The following is a 26,582-nucleotide window of genomic DNA, read 5'->3' as shown; positions in this document are numbered from 1 at the left end:
ACCACCAATTGAAGAATCGTGTAAAAAATCACCAAGCTCCAAATAACAAAATTAACTGTCAATAAAATTAGCAGCAAACTGCCTGGGTGTTGAGCTTTCATCCTTAAAGAGGTTGCTAAAGCAGAACTCCTATATTCTCTGGCAGTACTGCCATGCTGGCAGGGGCTGACGAGACCTGCAGGCTAAGATATATGGAGGTTATCAGCTTGGGGAAGGTTGTAGATTGTGACTTCCCTTATGCACAGCAATTCTTTTGTAACCAAGAGGATTGATTACTGCATTGTGCTCTCCTGTCTTGGATGTCGAAGACAGAAGCTACAGCTGGTGCAAAGCACAGCAACTCACCCCTTAAGAAGAATAGGGAGATAGGAACAGGTGTATTCCAGTCTAGGTGAGCTGCAAGGAATTTGCAGTTAGCTTCGGGTACTATTTGAAATATTGGTTTAATCCTTTGAACCTCTATGCAGCCTGAGCACAGCGTAGTCCAGGGACTGCATGTTCCAGCATGAGATTTTAAGAACTTCAAAGGAGGACCTGCTTTGACTTCCTTTCATCAAAGTAGTTAAATCTGCTGCGGTGTGAAGCAGGGCCCAATTCTAGCTCTTTGGAATAATATGCTGCCCGAAGATATCTACCGTATTTTTCGCCCTATAGGACGCACCGGCCCATAGGACGCACCTAGATTTGGGGGGGGGGGAATGAAGGAAAAAATGTTTATTTCGCCCCCCCACCCACCCAGGCGCGGGGCTGGGGTGGGGGGAGCCCGAACTTCACCCTCCCCCAGCCCCCAGAACAGGAGCTGAGCGCAGCTTCAGCATCGCTCTGGGAGCTTGAGCGGCTGGGGGCGGGGGAAGCCCAAGCTTCCCCCTCCCCCAGCCCCCAGAACAGGAGCCAGAGCTCTGGGCATCACTCTGGGAGCTTGCGCAACCTTCGGGAGCCTGGCGTGGCTTCGGACCGGGCTCCGGAGGGTTGCGCGAAGCTGCGCGGAGCCCGAGAGTGCAGGCAGCTCTGCGCAACCTTCAGGAGCCCAGCGCGGCTTCGCGCCGGGCTCCCTAGGGCTGCGCAGAGCTTTTTGAAGCCTGGAGAGGGGTCGGTGCACACCGACCCCTATCGCTCACCAGGCTTCAGCAAAAGCCTGTATTCGCCCCATAGGACGCACACACATTTCCCCTTCATTTTTGGAGGGGGAAAAGTGTGTCCTATAGGGCGAAAAATACGGTACCTCTGCCTCAGCTTTTCTTTGTTTAGGAAATGTCATAAGGGCTAATCAACGTGTGTCACTAAATGCTACTGCATTTAACATGCACATTTTTCAAACAAATATAGTTATTGAAGCAGGATCAGAACCACAGTAGGCAGGAAGGGGGAAATGAGCACTTTCCTCCTTACTATAATTCCGGTGGAAATTATTTCATCCTGCCACCACCCCACAACACTGATTATTTCTGGCTAGTAAGTTCTTATTGGCACCCATGTGAAAGGAGGGCAGTTTTTGTCAGGACAGTGGCAAGGGGGAAAGGTCAAGCTTTCCCTCCCTAGACAGCAGGGGCCCAGCCCAGTACTGAGCCGTAGTTAATGCTATTTTTTTAAAAAAAATTCACATTAAATTCCAGTGTAGTGTCATGGTTAGAGGTATATGCACACTCATAACCCTCTTGAGCCCAGCCCAATTATTTTTCTTCTCCTCTGCTCCCTCCCACCCCCCAAGTCCTGGCGATGGAGGTTAATTGGGAAAGGGGAGAAGGAAAAGGACATGGAAATACCCTCTGAAAAGGGTTCGTCCACACTTCACTTGTCCCGTGCCTGGAAAGCATGGGCCCGACAGGCTGTCTGCTTCTCCTGTGCGTACTATCAATCAATAGATTTTAATTGTTTATAGCCAATGTCCATCGCAATACAATATCAGCACACATCACACAACTGTAGAATGAAAGACATTACATGCATTGCATGTGCTTGCTAGGCATGGGTCTGATCTGAGCAGTTTTCCATTTGCCCCGCCGCTTTCCCCAGGAAAACCCACTCTGTACCCCTGAATCCATGCAGAAAACCCAATTAACATTTGCTCCAATTCAGTGATAAAGAGTGGGTTTTCCCAAAGCAGTGTGATAAGCAGAATTGTAGATGAGCCCACCATCTATGCTTGCAAGCTGCGCGCACAGTAATAATAATAATAATAATAATAATAATAATAATAATAATAATATTTCTAAGGCACTCTTGGCCACCTGGAGATTCAACGCTTTCCCTTGCCACATGCAGGGGACCAGGCAAACCTGGAAACTTCCAAGCCAGCTCAGGACACCTGGTAACACTATTCACAATGATTTGAAAGCTCTTAAAAGTTTCACAAAGAATAAAAAAAAAGTAGTTCATGCGATTCAGAAATCAAACACAGTACAAGAGCACCAAGTTAAAGCATGAAGAAGCTCACAGTATGTGCAACTTCAAAAGCAAGCAAGCAAAAAAGAGAAGACGATGATGAAATGGCAACTGCAGCTGGGGAATCAAATGACCTTAGTGTGAAATTAAAATCTGCAGTCCCCATACAAAATGAATGAATCCAGCTGATAACGATGAAGTTAAAAATTAAGGCGCAGCAAATTGTGATTCAAACATGTGCACAAAGCAACAAGGATTTGATAGCACTGAACATAATTGAACGGAATGCCATTGGTCATCCGAATTAATTTATTATACGTTTTCAGAGAAGTGTAGATAATTCACCAAATAAAAACCCAATGCTGTGATGGATAATGATTTCATACTGCAAGTTTGAATGTTATAGAACAGTTTTAGAAGAGTGTTGAATGTGGTATCAACTAAACCTAGTCTCAATCGCTTAGAGGTTTTCCAGAGGGCATTGCTCGACTTATTAACTGGCTTATTTACACCAGATGGCGCACACTAATACATTTTGACCACTACACCATCCTGGCACTACTGTTATTTATTTTACTCTCAATATGTTTGGTTAGAAGAATCACTGGCAGTTATTGTGGGCAATGCTGAGCATATGTGGTCTGATTTGGTAAAGGGCATCTTCCCTATGTAACAGAACGGCCAGAAATGGTGGTCCTTACAGCATGCAGTGGGCCCTCCTTAACATACACAGGCCTAATAAGCTCACAGCTGCCGCATTTTGAGGGTACTAATTCATGTTATGTCATATATCACACTTCAGCATCCCACCAATCTCCTAAACATAGTCTGAAACATTGCAGAATTTTTCAGATTATCTTAAATGTGATGTCATAGCTCACCTGAAAGCTATGAGGAAGAAAACCCAAGCTGTTGCTTGGTTATATTTTCCATCACACACGGCTTTAGGGATTCTTCAAGCAATTTTACCAGGCAGCTATCTGCCATAAGTAGCTTTTCCTGAGTTTCAATATTGCGGAAATCTACTGAGTCCTCTAAAACTAAGATTGTTTCTAGTACTTCATTCAGCTGAGTGCACTTAAAAGACTATATTTTTCTTGCTCCAGAGGAAAAGAAAAAAACCCAAGAAGGGGGCAATACTACTGAAACATGTTGTGGCTCAAAAATGAACTGCCAGAAGCCTAGAAATGCATAGTCAAGACAGATATTTAATACTTAAGCAGTCAATTGTGCATGCCTACCTATACTTACAAGTGCCTAGAGGCAATTTTATATACCATATGCTGGTGTATCAGAGCAGGTCAAGGACTTTTTTTAGTTAGTGGATTTTCCAGCTGTTCCTTTTGACGCCATACATTACTCAATACGTTTGCAGCAACTTTCTCAGGATACACACAAACTTGAAATAACACATTTAAATTCCCATACGTACAGCAAGGACTTCTCCATGTGAGCTGCAACTCTGCTGCAGTGCAGAAATAGCCTAAACTGTGCCCCAAAAAGCAGCAACAACCTATACACCAAAAACACAAACACAGGGACCAAACCTTGCAACAAACCCACATGCCAACTCTGTCCCCATATCCACTCAGGCATCAACAGGACCTAACAGCATCAGCCAGAATATCAAGGGTCTCATTTCCTGTTTTGGTTACTAAGAATAGTATATCTGAGCCCTCAAATACCTGGGTGTTTTTAAATTCCTCCTGGAAGTTCATGATGAGGGAGACATATGCAACAGCATTCCACAAACAGGGAACTGCTTCCAAGAAGGCTCTATCATTGCTCAGTGCCAACCAGGAATCACCTAGTGGTGGCCTCCCTCACTGATCACAGGAAACTGAGATGGTTGATATTGGGGAGAGGCATTCTTCAGATTATTTTGGTCCCAACCTGTTTTGGCTTTGTACGCGAGTACTGGTGGTCTACGCTAGTGTCTCCATCATTCTCTTTCAGGAAGAAAATGTTCTTGTTTACACAAACACCTGGTGGCTGAAGATTATCATTCAGGGCAACCTCAAGATCATTGGATGGTGTTTTTAAGTGTAACAGTTTTTAGATGTTTTTAGGAAGTTTTGACTGTTTAGAATGTTTTTGTTTTGCTTTTTTGTTTTTAAAGTGTGGATCACGTTAAGGAGGTTGGACAGTATAAATCAGATAGATAGATAGATAGATAGATAGATAGATAGATAGATGATAGATAGATAGATAGATGATAGATAGATAGATAGATAGATAGATAGATAGATAGATAGATAGATAGATAGATATAGATAGATGATAGATAGATAGATGATAGATAGATAGATAGATAATAGATAGATGATGATAGATAGATAGATAGATAGATAGATCGATCTTGAATTGGGCCCACAAATTCACTGGCAGCCAACGCAGCATTTTCAGGACTCACAAACCTAGCAACCTCATTCTGTGCTAACAACAGCTTCCAGGTTGTATCTTGTTTTTCTTTAACTAATTTAATAAGGATTTCTTTTCTGGGGCCAAGAACATAGATTTTGATTTATTGGCTGAAATAAACTGTTTTGAATTTCTAAGGGGATTATTACTAGGAAGGGTTTTTAACTTATTTGGATGCTACTAAATCTTAGGACTAAATCTGTCCTTGAGTTTTACATCATTTTCAAGTATCAATTACAAAATATCATGAATAATATAACTTTAAGATACACCAGAGGGAAATAGTCTCTAGTATGATTCAGGGAAAAGGCATGTTTTTCTTGCTCCTCAAGATTTCATCATTATGTTTTACAAGATGATCTCTTAAAAGTACTTTTGCAAGCCTCCCCCAAGCTATTCTCCCTCTCTCTTTTCATGCAAGCTGATTTGTTTTTTCACAGCAAGCTAAGGCAACTTTGGCTTTCAAGAAAACATAAACTGACAGGGCTTCCAACATTTCCCTTGTTTATTAGGCATGGTTGTGTGCTTCTAATGCTTTCCTAATAACAACATAACCCTATACAAACTCAGTGTGATTTATGTAATTATTATTTTGACACATGACAGCTATTATACGTATGGGTGAAGCTTTGTCTGTGGAAGGAATTTCTAAATCTGAACTGCAAAGGTATGAAAAGAATGTTTGAATTAAGATGTTATCACATAAGCGCTCCGTGTCTTTAAAGCTTTGCAGATTAATGTAGTATCTGTGTGAACACTGAAAGAAAAGAACTTAAGATTTCATGTACATCCTGGGAGGGCACTTTAACAGCAGTTGATATGACTTGCTTTGTGAGGGCTGGAGAATGTTTTGTGGGGGCTGGAGAATACTCCATAAGTTCACCACGGTCAAAATCCTACCTGGTACATCTCAACCCAAAAAGGCCCAAAATTTCAAAGACATGGGGGTTTAGTCTCATCTTGTAATGTTTTGCAATTAAGTAGACAATGGACCAAGAATTAAACTAAGAGTGAAAGGAAAGAGATTAAAACCTCAGCAAAAGCAGCCAAAGATTACCTGGATCCCAGCCATCTTTCCGATGCAGCTGCTCAATATACAAGACCTCTTTTTAACAAGGCAGGCAATTCTGTATCTATTCACTGAAGTGCAAGTTCCACAGCTGACAGCAGGACCCTCCCCATGATTATTTTAGTAGTTTGGTGGAAACAGGGAAAGTGTTGTTGTTGTTTTTAAGTGATTCATGGGATTAAATAATACAGGGAAATCATGATGAACAATAACTAAAGGCTGGCTTAGGAGAGGAAACCTTATATAGAGTGGCAGCAATTTTTTGGCTAGTAAAATGAGGGCTGTTGGCTGTGCCAACTGACCGACTGGAAGTTCGCGTGACTTTGTGACTTGCCATGGAATGAGACCATAAACTACGCAGAGCGAGTCCTGGCCTGCAACTTTTAATAGAACAGATGCTGTCAAGGATGCATCCTGGCTATGAAGAAAATCCGAAGAATATTCCCTGTGGTTGAGCCAAACCCAGAGTAGCTAATGCAGAGCTTCCAAGATACTGTTGGGACTGCAACACTGAGCATGGCCAATGCACAGGGATGATGGGAGTTGTAGTCCACAACTTCTGGGGGGGCTCCACATTGGTACACTTTCTCTAGATGCTAAGAACTAACTACATCATAGCAATAATATGTTTATGCTAAGGGCAGAGCAACAGAGACAACACAATAATGTAGGAATGGATTTTGACAGTAGAAGTGGATATATTGTTTAGTAACTTTAGTTATTATCCTTCATTGCTCACATTAGTGAGAGCAGGAGAGTACCATCCTTTGCAGGTTAAACCTGGCAGCTAAAAAATGGTTGATTTAACCTTCTAGGAACAGTAATCCAGGATGCTTTAAAGTACTGTAGACTGGATTTTCCTGGTATTACCCTTTTTCTTCTCCTCCCTACCCCCACAAAAATACAGTAATGCACAAATTGTTTTGTGAAGAAATAAAAGTAGTATTTACTTACATAATCTAGGCATGGAAGCAGCAATTGCAGGAGCAAAATGAAGGCAGGTTTATAATTTCTATCTAAGTTACTAATTACAAAATGCAACTTCAGAAATGGTGTCTGAGCTTCAGAGCCCAGACATTCCCATGTGGTCGGCTTGAAAGCATGATAAAGAAAGAGGAGAGTGCCCAGGCGGGAAGGAAGTGTTACGGCTTCCTGCCAAGACAGACAAAGGAAGTGATTTCACAGAATTCTCTCTAGCAAATTTACAGGAAAGCTCTGTGAGCCTCAGCTTCTTCGTGTGCCTATCTGGAAAACACAAATTGTTGGTTTGACTGCAATAATGTCCCACAAATTAAACAAATAACTTCTGGATGTTTCAAATCAAAGTGCTTTGTGTGACATTTCAAAACTTGTCTGCCTAGTTCCTCTGTTCCCAAGCACATATCAGCCCCTTACATCATGGGCCCCTTGTACAGAAGCCCTTGACATTACAAAATCTAAAACTGTGTGAATGAAAAGGCAGGAATTGAATTTAACATCAAACCAGCAGCGCAGAAGCGGCTGTACTGAGATATTGATTTTATATTTAATTTATTTTAAACTTCTGTGGATTTTATTTCTAAATTGAATTCCTCCTACAGAATAGTTGCAGCACTTAGCTCCAAGGTACAGTTGCCAGATCAAATGGTTTTTTTTAGTGGGGGGGGGGGAGGAAAAGATACAGTGTGATTATTCTCTTTCTTCTGCTGAGAACTGTAGAGCTGGGACATTCTGAAGTGACTAGAATTTATCACACTGTAGAAAGCCATGCTGTTTGAAAAGAGGCAAGTCTTCCTTAGGATGGTGTGTGTAATATATTTACACACACACACAAACAAACAAACAACAATAAGTTTAACAAACCAAATTTCTGAGGTTTGAGCAAATCCTGCACATACATGGAAGTAAGTGTACCTCTAAAACCAATGGTTGTTTAGGAAACAGTTAATCCTATACACAGCTGAAAATAGAGACACATCTCATAGCCAGTGGTGGCAGTACACAAGTACGCCGGCTCCCTCAGCCAATAAAGCGAGATGAGTGCCACAACCCCAGAGTCGGCCATAACTGGACCTAATGGTCAGGGGTCCCTTTACCTTTACCTAAGGATCTAAACAATAGACTGTTGTTCATATTATCATAGCCCCACAGTATATTTTAAAGTCAGCATCGTACACGAAGAGACATTACCTCTCTCATGGACAACTACACATCTCATAGCCAGTGGTGGCAGTACACAAGAGAATGGGTAAGGGTGAGGCAGGGAGACCAAATAGGGAAGAACCACAGCCAAAGACAGGCAGAACCAACTAATTCTAGTTTTGTCCCCATTCTCCCCACCCCAACCCCGACACAAGGGCAATACTGAGACTAAGTTAAGGTAAAGGAAAAGGACCCCTGGACGGTTAAGTCCAGTCAAAGGCGACTATGGGGTATGGCATTCATCTCATTTTTCAGGCCGAGGGAACCAGTGTTTGTCCACAGGCAGCTTTCTAGGTCATGTGGACAGCATGGCTTAACTGCTTCTGGTGCAACGGAACACTGTGATGAGTGCCAGAGTGCACAGAAACACCATTTACCTTCCCACCACAGTGGTACCTGTTTATCTACTTGCACTGGCATGTTTTTGAACTCCAAGGTTGGCAGAATCTGGGAGAGAGCAACGGGAGCTCATCCTGTCGCGAGGATTTTAACCACTGACCCTCCGATCAGCAAGCGCAAGAAGCTCAATGTTTTAGACCACAGCACCACCCGCATCCCTGGGACTAAGGAGGAAGAAGCTGACGGCCATTGCCACTCCCTGAACTGATTGCAGATGTGAAAGGCAGCAAGTGAGGGCTGGCTGAAGGTAGAGGTTAGTGGGGCAGCACCCCATTTGCCCACATGCATAAGCTTTCACTGCTCATAACAGCCCTATTCCTATTACTCTGCGGCTGCCACACCACTATTGTTGCAGCATTACGACTGGAGGCAAGTCTTCCCTCTGTAGAAGCTCAGTCCTGGCAAAGAACTCTTAATTATTGGCTCCGTCTAAATCTAAATCCACCCGGTCTACTGCCCTTAGTGACACAAGACCCCCATAAAAGTGTGTGGTCAGAAATAGCGCACCAAAAATTGCTCTCCTGCGGACTCCACCCAAATCAGTTTCTCACGATAGGGTCTATTAAAGCAAAAAGGCTAATTGGACAGCATCTGAAGGACTTAAGAGGAACAGAACAATCTGGCCATTATAAAGAAACTCTGTCCTTGGTATGCCTTTTTCCCCCCTTCTCAGTTTGATTCCCTAGCACCATATTTGTATAAATTAACTACCCCAAAATACAGGCATGCCTTCACACTGGCCAGATTGGATGTGATGCCCTCTGCCGTACTTGAGGGCAGATACCAAAAGATTCCAACTGAGAAACGACTCTGCCCATGTGGAGATGGCAATCTGCAAACAGTGGCTCATGTTCTCCTGTCCTGTCCCCTTTATAAAGATCTGAGGAATGAGATCATAACCCCACTCTTACTTACCATCCCAGGCCACCCATCTGTGGCCACATTGTTCTTTCTTTTATCAGATCAAAATGATCAGACAACAGCAAAGGTTGCTAGGTTTATCGAGGGTGCAATGAGATTAAGGGCCACTATCTAAACGATAATCTTGGTCATTTGATTGTCCTTTTTACCCATTGTTGTATTTTTATTTGTATATATTGCTTGTTTTATGTTGCTATGGCCGTTGGCTAATGCAAATAAAGTTTATCTATCTATCTACATGTTGTTAGAGTCTCTAGACTGCCTGCTGCATCCCCATAACCTGCAATAGCTGGAATGTGTCATTGAACTGGGATAAATGCCTTCTGCTTGCCTGGACAGATGATGGAGATGTAGGTGAATGTGTAGAGAAACCTTTGACATTTTGGAACTGTACAAAAGTAAGACCCGCTTCCATTGGTCCTCCCACTTTTGATTCCAGCCCTGCCAGCCCCTGGCATGTCACCTTCAGAAAGTTACTGTTAAGGAAATGCACATCTCAGGATGAAAAAGATGTCCCTCAATTTACATGAACTTCCTTTAGTTTGCTCACCTAAGGATCTAAGCCATAGACTGTTGTTCATATTATCATAGCCCAACAGTATATTTTAAAGTCAGCATTGTACACAAAGAGTCGTTACCTCTCTCATGGACCACTACCTGTTTATGTCTGAAACTTCACACACATGAGGGGAGAGCGGAGAGTGTGACTAACCCATGAGAACGGCAGACAAGCAAAAACATTTGCCTGACAAGTCAAGCCCATACTGCCAATGTCTAGAACACACATTTTGGCAGAGAATAGGGGCAAACAGGAAGTCAGATAAAACTAGGGCAGATGCAAAGGTCTACAGATAGACCTGTGGTATGCTACAGTGAGGGCCACCCACTTAAAAGCACAGATTATCTTCCTAAAGAAAGATTTGGCAGGAGTCAGCAACAAACGAAGGGATGTTAATACCGACACTACTGTATGCTGAGCTAGACAACAATTCCAGGCAACTGCCTGGAAGAACTGTGTGTTGAATTATAAACAGCTCAGCCAATCTGCCACTAATCAAGTTCTGCTTCCACTGGCAACAGCAAGGTGGGGGGAGTGTATTCTCTTACAGTTATCGTTTCACTTCCTGGGTTATATCATTCCACTAAGCCAGGGGTTGTCAACCTGATCCCTACCACCCACTAGTGGGCGTTTCAAGATTCTAGGTAGGCGGTAGGGGGTTCTACGGCACAAGCTGAATCCCCCTTCCATCGAGCACTGGCGGGCGGTAAGGAAATTTTACCATCAAGAAAGATGCATTAGTGGGCGGTAGGTATGAAATGGTTGACTACTGCACTAAGCCAACACAGAGTCACTCTTTGCAAACCTTCCATAATTGAAGAGGAAGAACCACAAGGACCAGCAACAAAATGGAAAAAGAAATAAGTGGCTGCTTATCACGTCACCAGAAAAGGAGGAAACACATCCACCTGAGGAAACAGGACAAAAGGAGGCATATCTATAACTTTCTATCTATATATGAAATGTATAAAAACTTTCTGTAATTTAAATGCAAATATATTTAATCTCAACATAGTGGAGAAGAGTGCGGCTTGTGGGCCTACTCTGCATCTGCTGCCCAAGTGTCACTGGGCAACTTGAAGGCCTCTCCTTGTCTCTTTTCTTATGCTTTAAACTGCATTTTGGATGGACAGCTGTGTCTCCCCCCGCCCCCGGCACATTGTTTCTGCTATGGTTCTGCTCACTGTGCTTGAATATTTGCAAAATTTAGCATACCTTATGCATGCAAACCTCAAAACACTTTTGTTTAGGCAAGCCTATCCAGATATGCAAAAGTTACATGTGTCTTACTTATTTATTTTAGTGACTGTTGATTTTAATAATCTTTTGAATATTTTTAATATCCATTTTTAATACCCTTTCCCTATGATTTTAAGGTTTTATTTTATATTGTAAGCTGCTTAGAGGCATGGGCTGTTGTTTCTTTACAATCAAGTGCTGTATGAATTTTGTTAAATAAATAAATGGAAGTACAGAAGGTTACTGCACAACAGAAGCACCCATGGTCAAATATTTCAGCCCAGTTGGCAGATAAGGGCCAACTATCAAAAATATATTAAACTAAAGCAGCTTTCCCCATTATTCTGTAACTGAGGCGTGGGGAGATAGATCAGGAAATGGCGGGGCTAGAGGAGAGGGCTATCTAGTTCGCTACTAAATCCACTTTTGTCCGTCTCTTTAAATGTTCTAATGTCCATTTGTGAACAATGCATGCCCTACCTGTGCTCAGAGAAACATTTGGGGACTGTATACAAGGGTAGTTCTTCCTAGAGCAGACCCACCAAAATGAATGAATAGGTTCATTTATTTCAATGGGTCTTCTCTGAGTAGGGCTAACATTTGATGCAACCCATTTCAGGCAGGGGTTGCTCATTGTTCCATCAGGAAAGAAAAAGTACAGTACTTAACACTCAATGGCAAAAATATTTAAATCAACAGATAACAACTCTATTAGCTTCTATCTTTTCTGTGGGTGATATGCCCAGATCAAGGCCAGTAGGCTCCCAGCAAAGGAAGAGGAAACAGATAGCGGCTGAACAGAAACAGGTAAGCTATAATCAGCCTTGTTTCCCCTGAAGACTAGAATGTCTCTTGAGTGGCCTGGATGTCAAATTAATGCCAGCTGGAAACAATATATATTAAGATACAGGATGGCAAGTTAAAGTAAGCAAAGCACATTTGATTTGCAGAACCATTAATCACTCCATTAGGTCCTCTAGAGTGCACTTTCTTTCAAAGCCAGCCTCACAAACAAGATAAATTATGGCTGTCAACGAATTCAGAAATAAGACCTCTTCCTCTCACCACCTCTTTTTAAAAGATATATTAGATAATTTGAAATCCCAATATCTAATAAGCAAAAATCCCATTTTGAAACTTGCTCTTCCTACACACCAATCTTATTAAGTGTTTCCAAGCACAGCAGGCATTTACAGAGGTAGGCTGCAGAAAGCCATGTTATCTGACCTGTCATACTGACTACATCTGGTCCCCATTTTCAAGGGCATCTTTTGTCACAAGCTCTTCTCTGAATTCTAGAAAATATTGGGGTTAGTGTGTTAAAGAGAAGAAATGTTAAATTGAGTTTTTTGTTTTTTTTAATAGTACAGTATTTAACACAGGAGTGGAGAAATATCAACCTCTGGGCCAAATTAGGCTTGCAGAGCCTTTTCATCCAGCTCACTGGCTTATATGCACCTCTACATTGACACAGACCTTGTCAACCAAACAACAGGTGTATCCGGTGGACATTGAGTCCCCATGTATATATGTAAGCTAAGAGTACCATTCTATACATGTCTACTTGGAAGCAAATCCCATTGAGTTCAACTGAATATTTCAAGTTTTGGGTTTACAGCACAAAACTAGAACTCAACATTCCAACCAGTCACACTTCAGGCAACACCTGCAGTTTAGTTTCTAGCATTGCCAATTTCCATTAAGGGGATCAATAACTTTGTCCTCGCTAGAAACAGGAACTATTTGGCCCAGAAGAACTTCCTATGTACAATTTTCACTCAGCACAGTACTAAGTACCTTGCAGAATATGGTTTTCCTGACTGAAGTTGAAAAATCCAGTTTGGTTGGCAACCCTACTCTCACTCTTAGTTGATCTGATCTTACAACAGCCATTATTATTATTACTAGTAGTAGTCATCATCGTCATAGTAAAGGTAAAGGTACCCCTGACCATTAGGTCCAGTCGCAGATGACTGGGGTTGCGGTGCTTATCTTGCTTTATTGGCCAAGGGAGCTGGTGTACAGCTTCTGGGTCATGTAGCCAGCATGACTAAGCAGCTTCTGGCGCACCAGAGCAGTGCACAGAAACGCCGTTTACCTTCCCGCCAGAGCAGTACCTATTTATCTACTTGCACTTTGACGTGCTTTCGAACTGCTAGGTTGGCAGGAGCAAGGACTGAGCAACGGGAGCTCACCTCTTTGTGTGGATTTGTACTACTGACCTTCTGATTGGCAAGCCCAAGAGGTTCAGTGGTTTAGACCACAGAGTCACCTGTTCCTCTTGTGTATATATATTTGTGTACATATTATTTGTCAGGAGACAAAATTCAGAAAGAGCAAATTTCAAAGGATGGTGGTGTTTCAGTTTATATATTGTTTTGGAAAGTGCTTATTATGTGATTTATCATTTAAATGTGAACTGAATCAATTTTCCCTCCATCCCTATTTTAGGTGACATATCTGGCCTGTGGCAACTTCATTATGAAAATACTTTTCTCTGTTTCTCATCTTCTTTCTATAGCAAGTTCTTTCTTATTCCCCCTCCCCTTTGGTATGTGATTGTGTTGAGATTCGTCTGTGACCATTTTTCTTTTGTTGTTATGAGCTCCAAACCCCCCCCCCCCCCCGATCTCAGGTAGATTCATCCCATCTTATAAAAGCAAGCAGCTAACCCAACCATCGAAATGGATCTTTCATTTTCTTGGCCTTCAGTATGATAAAAGCTGGTTTCTCCTTTGATCTCAATTTAAGCTCCTAGAATTTTCTTTTGAAACACTTGTACCAAATGTAGGAAATGGCACAGCTAAAAGAATAAACCTGCAGGAGGGCCTTTTAACAAAAACTCCGAAGCATTATTCCTGAGCACAAGAGGGTTTCTGACATCTCTAATATTACATGGGCATGCGATTAATCAGTCCTGTGACAGATTTGCAATACATACACACAGCTGGATGTGTGTAAAGACAGTTATTCTTTGTACAGGCTTTAATGTGCCATGTTCTTTCAGACAGGTATTGGCATATTTGCCGTAAAAATCTTGTCCATAAAAAGCTTCCATTTCTATTCAGAAGCATCTGATTGCTGTCACATAAAGCCCTCAACTATTCGCTGTAAAATCTTTAATATTTAAAAAATAAAATTAAGCACCCAAGAACACAGCCCTGAAAAGTCTTTAAGCTTGGCAAAACAGTGGTCCTCATTTTCCACCATATGTGGGGGGGAGGAAGCAGTCAAAGCCCACAAAGATCTCCATAGTACAGGATTCTGTTTAGGGTTCCATATGTTACTTGAGGCCTTGATGGGAATAGCATCTTAAAGAAGAACTTGATCTGCCAGATCAATATGGCCCTATTTATTTTACATAATATGATGTTGCCAATTATCTTCAAATAGTTTATAACCTTAGCTTCATTTGTCATTTATTTTTCAAAACTTGGGTGTCCGGAAATATTTTAAGAAGGAATGGACTGAGGTGGCATATTTTCAAAACATAAAAACTCCATTTTTAATGGAATACAGCATTATAATTTATAACATTCCCTTAATCCAGATGAGACAGAAGTGTTCTTAGCTAAGAAGACCAAGTAGATTCGGCCTCTCTTGAATGGGGCAGCACTGCCCTTGAAAATCAGGTTAACAACAGTACTGCACCAATTGCAAGGAAAGATGGACTTGGCTGTGGTTACACATTGCCTTGGTTACATCACATGCCTTGTAGGTAGATTGCAGACCAGGACCAGATTTTAGGATCATGTAACTCTATTATCAGTTTCACTGGTTGCTGGGCTTTACTTTTAGAGCTCTACATGCCCTTGGGATCAGGATGCCTACAGGACTGCCTCCTCCTATTTGATCCTCTTTGTCCACTAAGGTTATCAAGAGAGCCTGAGATTCACTTAGCACAAGCACTTTTAAAGGCTGTCTTCATTGTAGTGTCTACTCTCAGGAGAGCTGTTTTGACCATCTATGATGTAAACACCATAAGCCCTTTGGGGGTTGTTGTTTTTTTAAGCTTTTTTCTTCAGTCTTGGATAACTTTCTTTGGCTGGTTCATCCACTTTTTGCTACAGATCTTGTGGTTTCCTGTATTTTTATCTGAAACTTACAAACTTATGTTGTAATATTAGCAGTTTTGAACTAGAAAGGGATTTTCCTCAAGATAAAAGCAGGGCTCTGATCCCATCAGTCCCACCACCACCAGTTGATATAATTTGAATTTTTTTAAAAAATTGCATGTTAGATGCAAAAACATAATTTGGGAGTAAGTGGCAGGTGGCGCTGTGGTCTAAACCACAGAGCCTAGGGCTTTCCAATCGGAAGGTCGGTGGTTCAAATCCCTGCAATGGGGTGAAGCTCCCATTGCTCAGTTCCTGCTCCTGCCAACCTAGCAGTTTGAAAGCACGTCAAAGTGCAAGTAGATAAATAGGTACCACTCTGGCGGGAAGGTAAACAGTGTTTCCGTGCACTGCTCTGGTTCGCCAGAAGCGGCTTAGTCATGCTAGCCACATGGTCCGGAAGCTGTACGCTGGCTCCCTCGGCCAATAAAGCGAGATGAGCGCCACAACCTCAGAGTCCTCCGTGACTGGACCTAATGGTCAGGAGTCCCTTTAACTTTACCTAATTTCTTAAAAGAGTTGACCTCCTTTTGACTAAAAGCAAAAACCTTTCTTCTCTTTCAACAGACTTTTCTTTTTGTTCATGATCATAAATGATAGTAATGACAAGCACATTGGTGTAATGATCCACATGACCTTTACTGTTTGGCTATGCATCATTTAACACACAAAAAAATGTTTACTCCAAATGCAGAATCGCAGGGGGAGAATCACCTTTTCTGACATGATGGGGTTTTTTGTCCATGGAAGTGCTTATGAAAGTATTCTCATGGAAGCATACATGTAGAAAAGGTTATATCCGAACTGTCTGCATAGCTGTTTCAGAAAGGATCCTAAAGCAGAGGCTAGCAGCAATTTGATAGTCTACACCTTTTGTAAGAAATGGAAATGGAGGACCAATCATAGTGCTACAGTTTCTGTGCAAATGTCTCTTACGTTAACTGGGTAAAAGAAAATGCACTTCACAATGGCAGGAAGCAGAACTAGGTGACCATGAGATCCCTTCCAACACTATCCTTCTCGGCAGATAGTACTGCTTACCAGTAGGGTGCTTGTGACCCAGAATGGTAGCTTCAGTTGCATGGACTTCATTCCAGTAAATGGACAAAACTGGGACTTGGGTCTGTCACTGACAGTCACCCACCTCCCAGGAAGCGATGAAACAGAAGCTAACCATAAGATTTGACACCACATCTTTAACACCTTGAAAGCAGGGATCCAACGGTGGTCCTATAATATTATGGTATGCTATCATCTGATAAACACTGTGATTCCAAAAGTTCAGAATAACATATGAAAACTGATGACAAAGGGGAAACAAGTGCCCAAACGTAACTCTCTAAAGAAAAGTGTTTACGGTGGCCGTCATCCAAAATTAAATCAAAATATTATTAGACATCTATTTCCCTGGTGGAGTATATTTAGAAAGGATGGCTGAGAACATGCTTCGTTGAACGCATCAATAATCTTCTCATACTTTGCAACAACTGTGCACTGATTTATTTCTTTTTAGAGTCAGAATGCATAAATGAATGCAATTGTTATTTTTTAAGCAAACAAACGCAAATATGGTAAAAAGCTCATATCTCATCATGTGCCTTTAATCCTATACCAAATGCTATTTGGCACAACCTAGCATACATCAGCAGCTAAGTACAGCTGATGGGTTTTTTTCAGAGACTTCTTCGTGGTAAGATATACTAGCATTATTTGTGCAAAATCTCTGGCACACATGCTCATTGGTCCACAGTTAAACAGATTCCATAAGTTCTTGAAGTACTACAAGGGAGCTACTGGGAAAGGGGGCTGTATACTGTGGGTAATGATGCCTCTATCATACTGCCCTTGCCTCAGAAAAGCTATCTTCTGTATACAGCTAAGCAAATTAATTTTGCAGTGGTTAGCACCTAATAGTCTACCATCTTGAACAGCCATATCTATGTCTGCAGCACAGACTTAAACTAATTTGCTTTGCTTTGTTGTTGTTGTTTTATTGCGTGGCATAGTTAAGACATTCATTGATCATAAGGCAGCAGTAGTGATGCAAGCCAGTGATAAACATAATTATCTTGGAGGGCTGCTGCATTAACCTAAATCAGGTATTCTGTGCCACCGAAATCTTTTAAGTTATGCCGAAAGAGAGATCAGTTTAGATTGTAAATAATTCAGCCCTCATTATGATCTCGCAAATTTGCTATCCCACGCCTCCATGTTTATGATTGACAATATTTTCAAAATATTAGAATATATATATATTATAGATTTTTTTAATGTTAGCAATGAGAATCCTGTGTTATAACAACTCATGCGGGGGAAAAACAATTACATGAAAAGGGTTCGCCCCCTCCATTTATTGTTATTCTCATTAGAGAGATGAAGGCGTTTCAATTGTCAAACACAATCCCTGCAATAAATACCATTTGTGTCACCAAAATGGATGTATATGTCATTGGCTTTCCACTCCCCCCCCCTTTTTTTTTTTCCTTAAATACTATATCAGAGCTAGGGAATCTGTGGCCCACTGGTTAATACTGACCTACAACTTTCATCATCATGATAGTTGGGGCTTATGGGAGTCAAAGTCAAATATAATCCAAAAGGCTACAGATTTCCCACCCCTGTGCCATATGGACTATTCTGCCTGACTCATTTTGGTTTGTAGAGCAAATCCCCACTTTTTTTAGAGGCAAATTTAAACACAGATTCGTTTTGAGTCTAAAATGTACCTGAAAAATTCCATGAAAGAGAAGCCATAGCCATGTTGCTCTGCAATTCCGGCACAAACAACATTTGCAGATGCTCCGATCAATGTCCCATTACCTGTAATTCAAAACAAAAACAAATTCCAGCTGATACCGAGGCTCTTTATCTTTTGGCTTTGCCACTCAATTAGATCAGCTAGCAGACTTAGATGCAAAGGAGGGGGAAATCAATCATTTCACATGCACCTGAAAGGATATCACCTGAACAATAACCTCCCTGTCTATAAATAGCTGAAGGTTTTCAGAGGCAGACCTGTCTTTGTCCTCAGTGAAGGCGGAGAGAGAGTGTGAGAAAGAGCTGTGTTACCAGAACGACATCTTCTGCAAATATTCTGAGAAACTTGCTGATTGTTTGTTTCAAACACAGAAATGTATGAGTAAGGCAAAATGAAAGTGAGAATAGGAAGGGGGGGGGAGGATGCAGAACTCTGATGACAGCAAGTTGGGCTATTGATTGGAGGAATAATGAAAAATGATGGGTTGTTCCTTCCCTCTTCTCCCCCCCCCCCAAAAAAATGCATGCAAGAACAATAGAATGAAGTGCCTATTTTTTAAATGTGTCCTTTACACTGGAGCACAATTAGTTGCCTAAAGTGACAAGAGTTCTGAGGGCCAATGCAGAGAATTAGGGGTCCAAGCCTTTCTGGTCTACCCCCAACACACACAGCCTTGCTGCACATGCATGTGTACTTTGTGCTAGACAGCATTGTGCAGTATGACCCTGAGACCCCTCTAACTGCAACTGAATTGTTTTAACTCTGTTGTAATTTTGCTTCCTTGACTTTCCACGTGAAAATCTGTATTGGCTGCTGATGCGAGTTGTAGATCTAAGTGTCTGGTGTTTCTTTGTCTACTTGAAGAAGAAGCACAAGCTTTCTCCCCTTCTTAGTTTCTTTTTTCTCTCTCTCATTTTTTAATTTTTTATTAAATCAAATTTAATACAGTGTCCACGTTGGGGGGGGGATTAACATAGCATTAAGAGTCTAATGTCATTTTACATAATCTTAGGGCATTAATGGTCAACCTAGGCTCTCCACCAACATGTTTGCGAAACTAGTGGGAGAAATTTGCTATGGTGTCTCTCTTTATAACAACTTTTGCTACCCAGCTAGTCACTCTGAAACAGCCCTGTCCCAGATATTGTTTTTTTTATAAAAAACATATTTTTTATTAAAGATTTATTGGTTTAGTGCAAAAGTATGTGCAATGTCTTTTTTTTTTCAAGTTACATTTTCCACAGATCAGTTTCATTTGTTGAGACATTAGTGTTACCTTAGGAAGAAAAGGGGGGAAGAGGTGGAGGGGGGCATGGTGAGTGGGAGTGGGGTTGGGTGGCAATGCTTCGATTCTACTTAATGTATGTGTGGGGTTTTGTGTCAGTGTCACTTGTGCGGGTTCTCTTTACTATTCGCTTGTGTTCCTTTGGTGGCTAGAGAAGTTGGAGTTGGCCTAGGGTGTGTTTGTTTGTTTGTTTGTGATTGGCTGTGGTGAACTTTGTTTTCCTGTGTGTGAGAGTGTGAGTGGGGTGGGTGGGTGTTTTTGTATCAAGCTAGCCAGATTGATTTGTATGTGGTTTGCGGATTTTTGCTGTCCCAGATATTGTTGAACCATACCTCAAGGGGTAGCTCAGCCTGAGATTAATATATATATATTATTTGGTGATAAAGTCTATCACCAAATATGTTGTTGTTGTTTAGTCGTTTAGTCGTGTCCGCATCTTCGTGACCCCATGGACCAGAGCATGCCAGATGTGTAGCCGTCAGTGAAAATAAAGTTAGATATTTATGTTGAATAGTAAGATCAGAATCTAGGTTTGGTGAGCTGGATTTGGTGAGAGAGGTTGTTTAACAATTTTGGAACTGATATTGAAGACCCTTGTCCAGAATGTGTGGACAAATTTACATTCCCACCATGCATGAAAAACAATATGTTCCTATATTACCACATCCCCTCAAACTTCTTAGTTTCAACACATCTGATTCTATTGTGAAGGTAATTATTATTAATTATTAATTATTATTTCTAAAAGCTACTTTGGGGAGAAATGCAAATAAACAGAAGCCCTGACTTTTTCCTTAAATGAAAAGCTGCTGTAAGGAGTAACTTTAAGGAGTTAACAACAAAGGATAGAAATACTTTCTCCCACAGACTCCCGCACACATGCCATTCAAACCTACCACATTGCTGCTTGGGCATTTTAGAAGACCAAGCACCACATAAATCGTGGAGATTGTGCCAGTGCCTCCATCATTTCCAAATTGGTGAAAGACTATAGTCATCCACCTCTGAACTTCCAGATGAGCTGTGTCATTCGTTCATTGCTGTCTGAACAGGCTGCTTTTGATTTAGATTAAGGGAGCACTGGAACGAAATCTGAAATAAGGGCCTTTGCCATGATCTTGACAAGAGCAGGGAAGGCTTGGACCAGAAACTAGCAATTTGTGACATGAAATGAAGGGCAGCTACAGCATCTCATCTTGCAAAGAAATTGTGACTGGAACACTGAGATCAGCAAGAGGTTAGCGCCATGGCAGCTGTGCTTGTGAAAAGTCTGTGACAGTTTGAGAATAGCACTAATCCCAGTAGTAATTGAAAATCTATTACATCCAATTTGGTTTCCCTACTCTGTAGCCTCTGGACAGAATTTGAACATTATTCTCTTGCAAGCTGGAAAAAGCTGAAGTTGGCGGACCTCTCGATAGGCCTCTGCAATGGGGAGGAGAATAAAGTAGGATGGGGTAAACTTGTTCAGCTTCCCCTACTTTTCCCTGTGGCTAGCATCTCTGAGCTACAACTGAATAAGACTGAAAAGGAGAATGAAAGCATGCAGGAGCCGGAGGTAAGGTTAAAATGAGGTAGCAGCAAGAAATGAGGGTACCAAAGTTGAGATGGACACGATGTGAAAGTTGGGCCAAAACCAAACGAGAAAGGAAATTGGAATTGACAAACATTCATCCACACAACTTTAAGACCATCTTCATGCTCAGATTTACATATGAATTCTAGCAATTTGACAGGGAATTTGCTAACAGGAAATATTTTCCTAATGCTTCACGGTGACTGTACACTTGACATGTTTCATTTGCCGTCTCACTATTATTCTATCTTCATCTGTTTTCCAGTTGCTATCCATTGTGATATCTACCAGTCCATTATGGATGGATGCTTTTCCATCATCTTTCTTGCTCTCATTTTTAAAATCTGCAAATCTGTGTTATATAAATGACAGCACATTCTGGCATCTTACCACTATCAGGATTTACTGATGCCAAGTATCACTTGGCTTTGACTGGACACAAATTCCATCTCTGCTCTCTTACAGTCTTCCTCTTTTCGTAATGCAAAGCACCTTAATGTATCAGAAGATAGCCGGGAATGGCTATGTTCATACTAACAGCAGCAACACTTTCTCATCATTGCATCAATAACTGGCTATACTTTGTGCAATAGGCCAAAGCCATGGGTAGTCAAGCTTGAATTCAGACCTGATGTGCACAGTGCTGTTTTTCTAGAAAAAGAGGTGCTGGAACTCACCATGAATGCTTCCCTTGTTCTCTTAGAATGGCAATGGCACCCACCTGAGAGGTACCAGAACTGAGTTTCAGTGAGTTCCAGCAGAAAAAAAAGTACTGGATGTGCATATTCCCTAACCCAGGGCCCCAGAGGTCAATTAGGAGAGTTATAGAGTCATAGAACTGTAGAGTTGGAAGGGACCCTGAGGAGAGTTGCAGATGGGGAGGACAGAGCTTCCCCTGTAGACTGAATAATGGCTGTAGACTGTGTTGTAATATACAGTTACTGGCCCACACTTGCGTACATGAAAGTGTTAACCAAAGTGGGGATGGATCTTAGCAGGTTTCCTTCTCTCTGTGCTTCCAGGAACAAGCAAGGAGCTATGCAGCATTGGCTTCCAGCTACAAGAGAAACCAAGCAAACAAAAACTCTCCAAAAGAGAAATTGTACAACCTGCATCTTTGCGAACCTAAAGATTGCATGATCCTTTTGGTAAGGAAGCCAAGTTATTTTCCTTTTAAAGTCATTTGGCAGTAAAATAAAGAGGGGGGAAATGCTCCAGATAGGTTCTAAAATATATATCTCAAGTGTCAATGGCCAGAGTAAAAACATGCATCTTCAGGATACACTGAAAATTACATAATGAAGTTACTAGACACATCAGAAAAATTCACCAACTCTAGGAGCTGACACAGAGGAATCTAGATAGTTCTAGATAGAATCCCAGCCACTAATTTGGTTGTTGCCAGTTTATGGGCCAGTAGTTTCCAAGAAGTTTTCAAGGGCAGCCCCACATTCTGTTCTAGAAAGAAAACAATATGGCAGAGCAAAATACTGAAGCTTGTTCAAAGCAGAGCTGGCTGAGTATTACAGAAATTCAAAGCTTGGAGACTAGATCCCAGATGCAGTATGGCCTTCAAAGCAGATAACAGGTTGGCTAAACTGGAAGCAAATTATTGTTGAGATGATGAATGGTTTCTTGAGGTAGAGAGGCAAGAACAAAGTTATACCTCGAACTGAAAGAATAACTGATAGGTAGAAAGGATGGACATTAAATAAGGACCAAATTAAATTTTAAAACATGGGCAGAACGCCATTAGGTAAATGGGAGTACCTTGAAAAATGGATGAGAAAGCACAGAGATGCAAACAAGGAATCCTTATATTCAGATGGTAGGGGAGTGTTAAAAGACAGAAGCAGCAAACATGTAAGAGAGGTTTGAAGAGTTCTACTGAATAGGCACCAGCCAAGCACTGGACCATGAAGTTTCATTTTTAGACAAAAATTGAGAATAAAGGAAGAGCAAGATAGGTTACAAAAGGAGACTTGTGATGTTAGCTTAAGTACCACTACAGAAACTGGAAGCGAGACAGTCAGTGCAAACACAGATCCTTTGATGGATGTTTTATTGGCAGGATTTAAGCAGGCACAGAGAATCTAGAAAGAAAGTCAGATTTTTCAAATATATATATTTGAAAAAACCAAGACGAACTGGTTGATATGAGCCTGGGAACAGAGTGTAATGCTGACATCAACAAAATTCTTTCCTTATTGTGTGAATAAATATTCAAAATATGTATTATATCTCTGTAGCTGTGAAGTATAGCAAAATTTGTAAAAGCAAATGCCAACTCTGGCACAAGTATTTCATTCTCACTTCCCTGAGGGATGGAAAATCCAGGACAGACTTTTCAGCAACCTTTCAAATGCACTGGAAACTTAATGGCTTTGGGGAAAACATGGGGGGGGGGGTTTGCAAGAACATTTATTTTGTAAAAGGTGAGATGCAATAGATGGGATGATGGTTCTTCCGAAGCTTTATAACGCCCCATAGACACGAGATAGCTCTCACTCCCCCCTGCTGCAGGCCAAATGTGACAGGTGGGAGTGGTCACCTACTTGCCACTCACTTGATGCCATTATAACATCAGGTGACAACTTCAAAAGGGATCACCTTCAGCTGAGCAGCACTGAGGGTCATAGCTGTCAACCATCCCTTATTTGGTGGGAAAGTCCCTTATCCCAGCACCGTGTCCTGCTGTCCCTTATTGATGATGTCCCTTAAATTTCCCGGATTTCAAAGGAAGCAGCTCCTCTCCCTCCCTCCCTGCCAGCCAGGAAGGAGGGAGGCTCCAACTGTGTTGCTTGGTTGCGTTGCTCACCCAATAAGGAGTCTAAGAACAACTGGGGGGTGGAGCTTGCATGCCTTGTGCCGATCAAATCAGCCGTGTTGCCTGGGGACTCACCTCTGCTCAGGACTTCCCAGCGGAAGGGTGACAGTGGTTTTCCTTGCTGCATCCCCTTTGCCGGGTTGCTGTGCTGTGGGAACCACCACTTGAGGCTTCGTTTGGCTGCTGGCTGGGCTTTCTGCCTTTGGCTCGGAGGAGCTCAGAAGTCGAACATACCTGTGCTCTGAAAATCCCTTATTTTGGCTGCTGATCCCTTATGTCTGAGGCTGCTGGTCCCTTATTTTCAAATCTGTAAGTTGACAGCTATGCTGAGAGTTAGCCTCATTGGCTGCAGCAAAAGGTTGCTGACGGGCATTACATATGACATCAGATGGGTGTGGCTTGGGGAAAACAGCCTTGTGAGATTAATTTAGCCCATGGACCAGAAGTTCCCCACTGCTGCAGGAGATGATGGCCTTACCAGCCTTTCTCCTTACCAGGCACAGCCCACCAGATAAAATGTGGCTTAATCTTTCCTTACCTACTAGGAATAGACTGCTTTTAAAATGCAACTACTCACCCTAAACCATAGCAACTATAAATTTGAGTAAATGTAAATTTTAATATGCACAAATCAGTGGGAAGGGGCTAAGAAGAAGGAATTTATAAAGTAGCAACTCCAGAGGAGCTAGGAAACAGAAATATAGAAGAAAAAGGCATTAACTGGTCCAGATATTTATTCCACAGACGAGGCCACATTGTTGACCACTTTATTAATGGAGGGACATTTTGTTTATGAAGGGAACTATTTCACATTTAGCGCCCGGCACATTTAATGCATGCCTCCCTGAGGAGTAAACTCACTTCTGGAATGCAGCTGCCTGTTTGGCACAAGTGCTAGAAAAATGAGCCCAGAGAGAATCTGTTTTTCCATCAACATTTCCACAAAGTAGGACTAGGCATGGAGGAAATTATTATTATTATTATTATTATTATTATTATTATTAATAAACGCAAGTGCCCAACCTCCTGATGTGATAATGCACAGGCACTGACTGAGGTGTCAGGAGAAGGAAGCTGTGAGGAAAACAGTTAGCAGGGACTGACTGAGCAGAGCTGAGAGGAAGGGAATCTTTAAAATGGCTGCTCAGATCTGCTTGCTTACTTACAAAAGTGTAGGCAAAAATGTTATGAAGCAAATAAAGGTACAGGAGAAAAGAGCACATAGTACATACCTATTTATACCACTAAACTAATATCACCAGATAACAATTTAGAATATACTGTATATTTTATGGTATGCTGCCACCATATAATATCTCTGCTCAGAAATTTTCACTGGTCTGGCAGCCAGTTTGTTTTCAGGACAAGTTCAATGTGGTTATTATTAATTGGGACCAGTTTACTTGTGAGATCACCTTACCCCAACCACACTGATCTGCAGAACGTATTCCACAGTTGTAAGAAATCAATATTTTACTGTTACATCAGTTAAACTTTGTAACGCCTTGCCTATTGACATTAGACAGGCACCTTAGCTCAAAACATTTTTGTTTAGGCAAGCCTAAACTGACATGTAGAATGCTGGCATGTGTTTTTGCTTACTGTTTATTTTAATTATCTTTTGAATGTTTTTTTTAAATGCCAATTTTCAGCTGTTTTAGTTGACTGTTTTAATGTTTATTTTGTAAACTGCTTGGAGGTTTTATTACAATCAGGTGGCATGTAAATGTAAAATAAATAAATCTACTTTCAACAGATTCCTCCAACATCCCTACACTGAACTCTGAAGAAAGAATATTTCAGTGAAAATTGGTGGTCCTATTTGATTTCAAATGAATGAATGGTGAATGAAACATTGAGTGAGATGTTGCTCTTTTGTATTGGGGGGGAGGGACAAAATAATTCAAAAACATTTCAGAATGTTTCATTAAACTCACTCAGCGTAATAGTAATTATTCTTTCTTCTAAAAGCAGCAGTTAGCTCACTGTTTTACTTCTTACTTGGAGAGCGGCAGGGAGGAAAGCTTCTTATGTGTTTTGTCCTTGCAAGTTTTTCTGTTCTAACTTATTCATAGCCAATATTCATGGAATATGAAAGGGAATAATCAGCATAAAGATGAATTAAAAAGCAACCAGATGGCTCTTCTATATTGTTCTTCTAAATTGCAAATGAACTCAAACCCACAACGCTCCTTTTGTGGGATTGCTCGAATAACAAAATCAGGCAGGATGAAAACCTACTTACTCTAAAGCTCTGGCCCAGCAAGCAGTGAGATCCTACAAACCAAACAGGTTAAAAGCTTTCGGCAGGTTTAAGTTTAATTTGAAAAAATACACCCTTCCTTGTTCAGGGTTTATTCAATTGGCCTCTGGGGACAAGTCACAGCTTCATAGGGAAATGCTTGGTGGAAATGGCTGCTTAACGGGGTGGCTGGCTGTTGCAGCCCAGTGCAGCAGTTTCCAGTTCACCCAGGAGTAATGCTAGGGTCAGGAGGGAAGCAGTTGGGGAATCTATGTGCCGGCTGCTCTGATTGGCAGGCTTTTCTGCTGGCTCACTTTTGAATTATGGGCCAATCCAGGCCAAGGTGAGTGGGTGGGACTTCGGAGCAGACTGGAGAAGAGCAGGCCTCACTCTGGTTAACCCCCAGCAGATAAAGGTCAGCTGTTCCCAACCTCAGAAATCACAGTCAGCCAAAGTACACCTGCCCCATACCACAGTCCCAATGTGGCTCATGCAGCTCCTGTTTTGTTTTGTTTTGTTTTGTTTTGTTTTGTCAAAGAAAGAAACATTCAACTGGAGGAGACATTTTCCAAAGAACTCTGTGTCCATCATATCCACATAGGGTGGTA

The 26,582-nt window shown here is 41.5% G+C and overlaps 1 protein-coding gene across 4 annotated transcripts in view; it reads right to left on the bottom strand.

The window, feature by feature from the left end:
• OCA2 (OCA2 melanosomal transmembrane protein) overlaps nucleotides 1-26,582 on the bottom strand; it is a 147,358-nt gene that overhangs the window by 11,156 nt on the left and 109,620 nt on the right. For all 4 annotated transcript variants that reach the window (XM_083437759.1, XM_083437757.1, XM_083437760.1 and 1 more), the window contains one exon: nucleotides 18,013-18,106. In XM_083437759.1, coding sequence (XP_083293885.1) covers nucleotides 18,013-18,106 — 94 coding nt within the window. The remainder of the gene's footprint in view (nucleotides 1-18,012; nucleotides 18,107-26,582) is intronic.

Source organism: Podarcis tiliguerta, assembly GCF_965153285.1.
Source record: "Podarcis tiliguerta genome assembly, chromosome: 4".
Taxonomy (NCBI): Eukaryota; Metazoa; Chordata; class Lepidosauria; order Squamata; family Lacertidae; genus Podarcis; species Podarcis tiliguerta.
The sequence above is the reverse complement of the archived record's forward strand: the minus strand, read 5'-3'. Positions and strand labels throughout refer to the sequence as shown.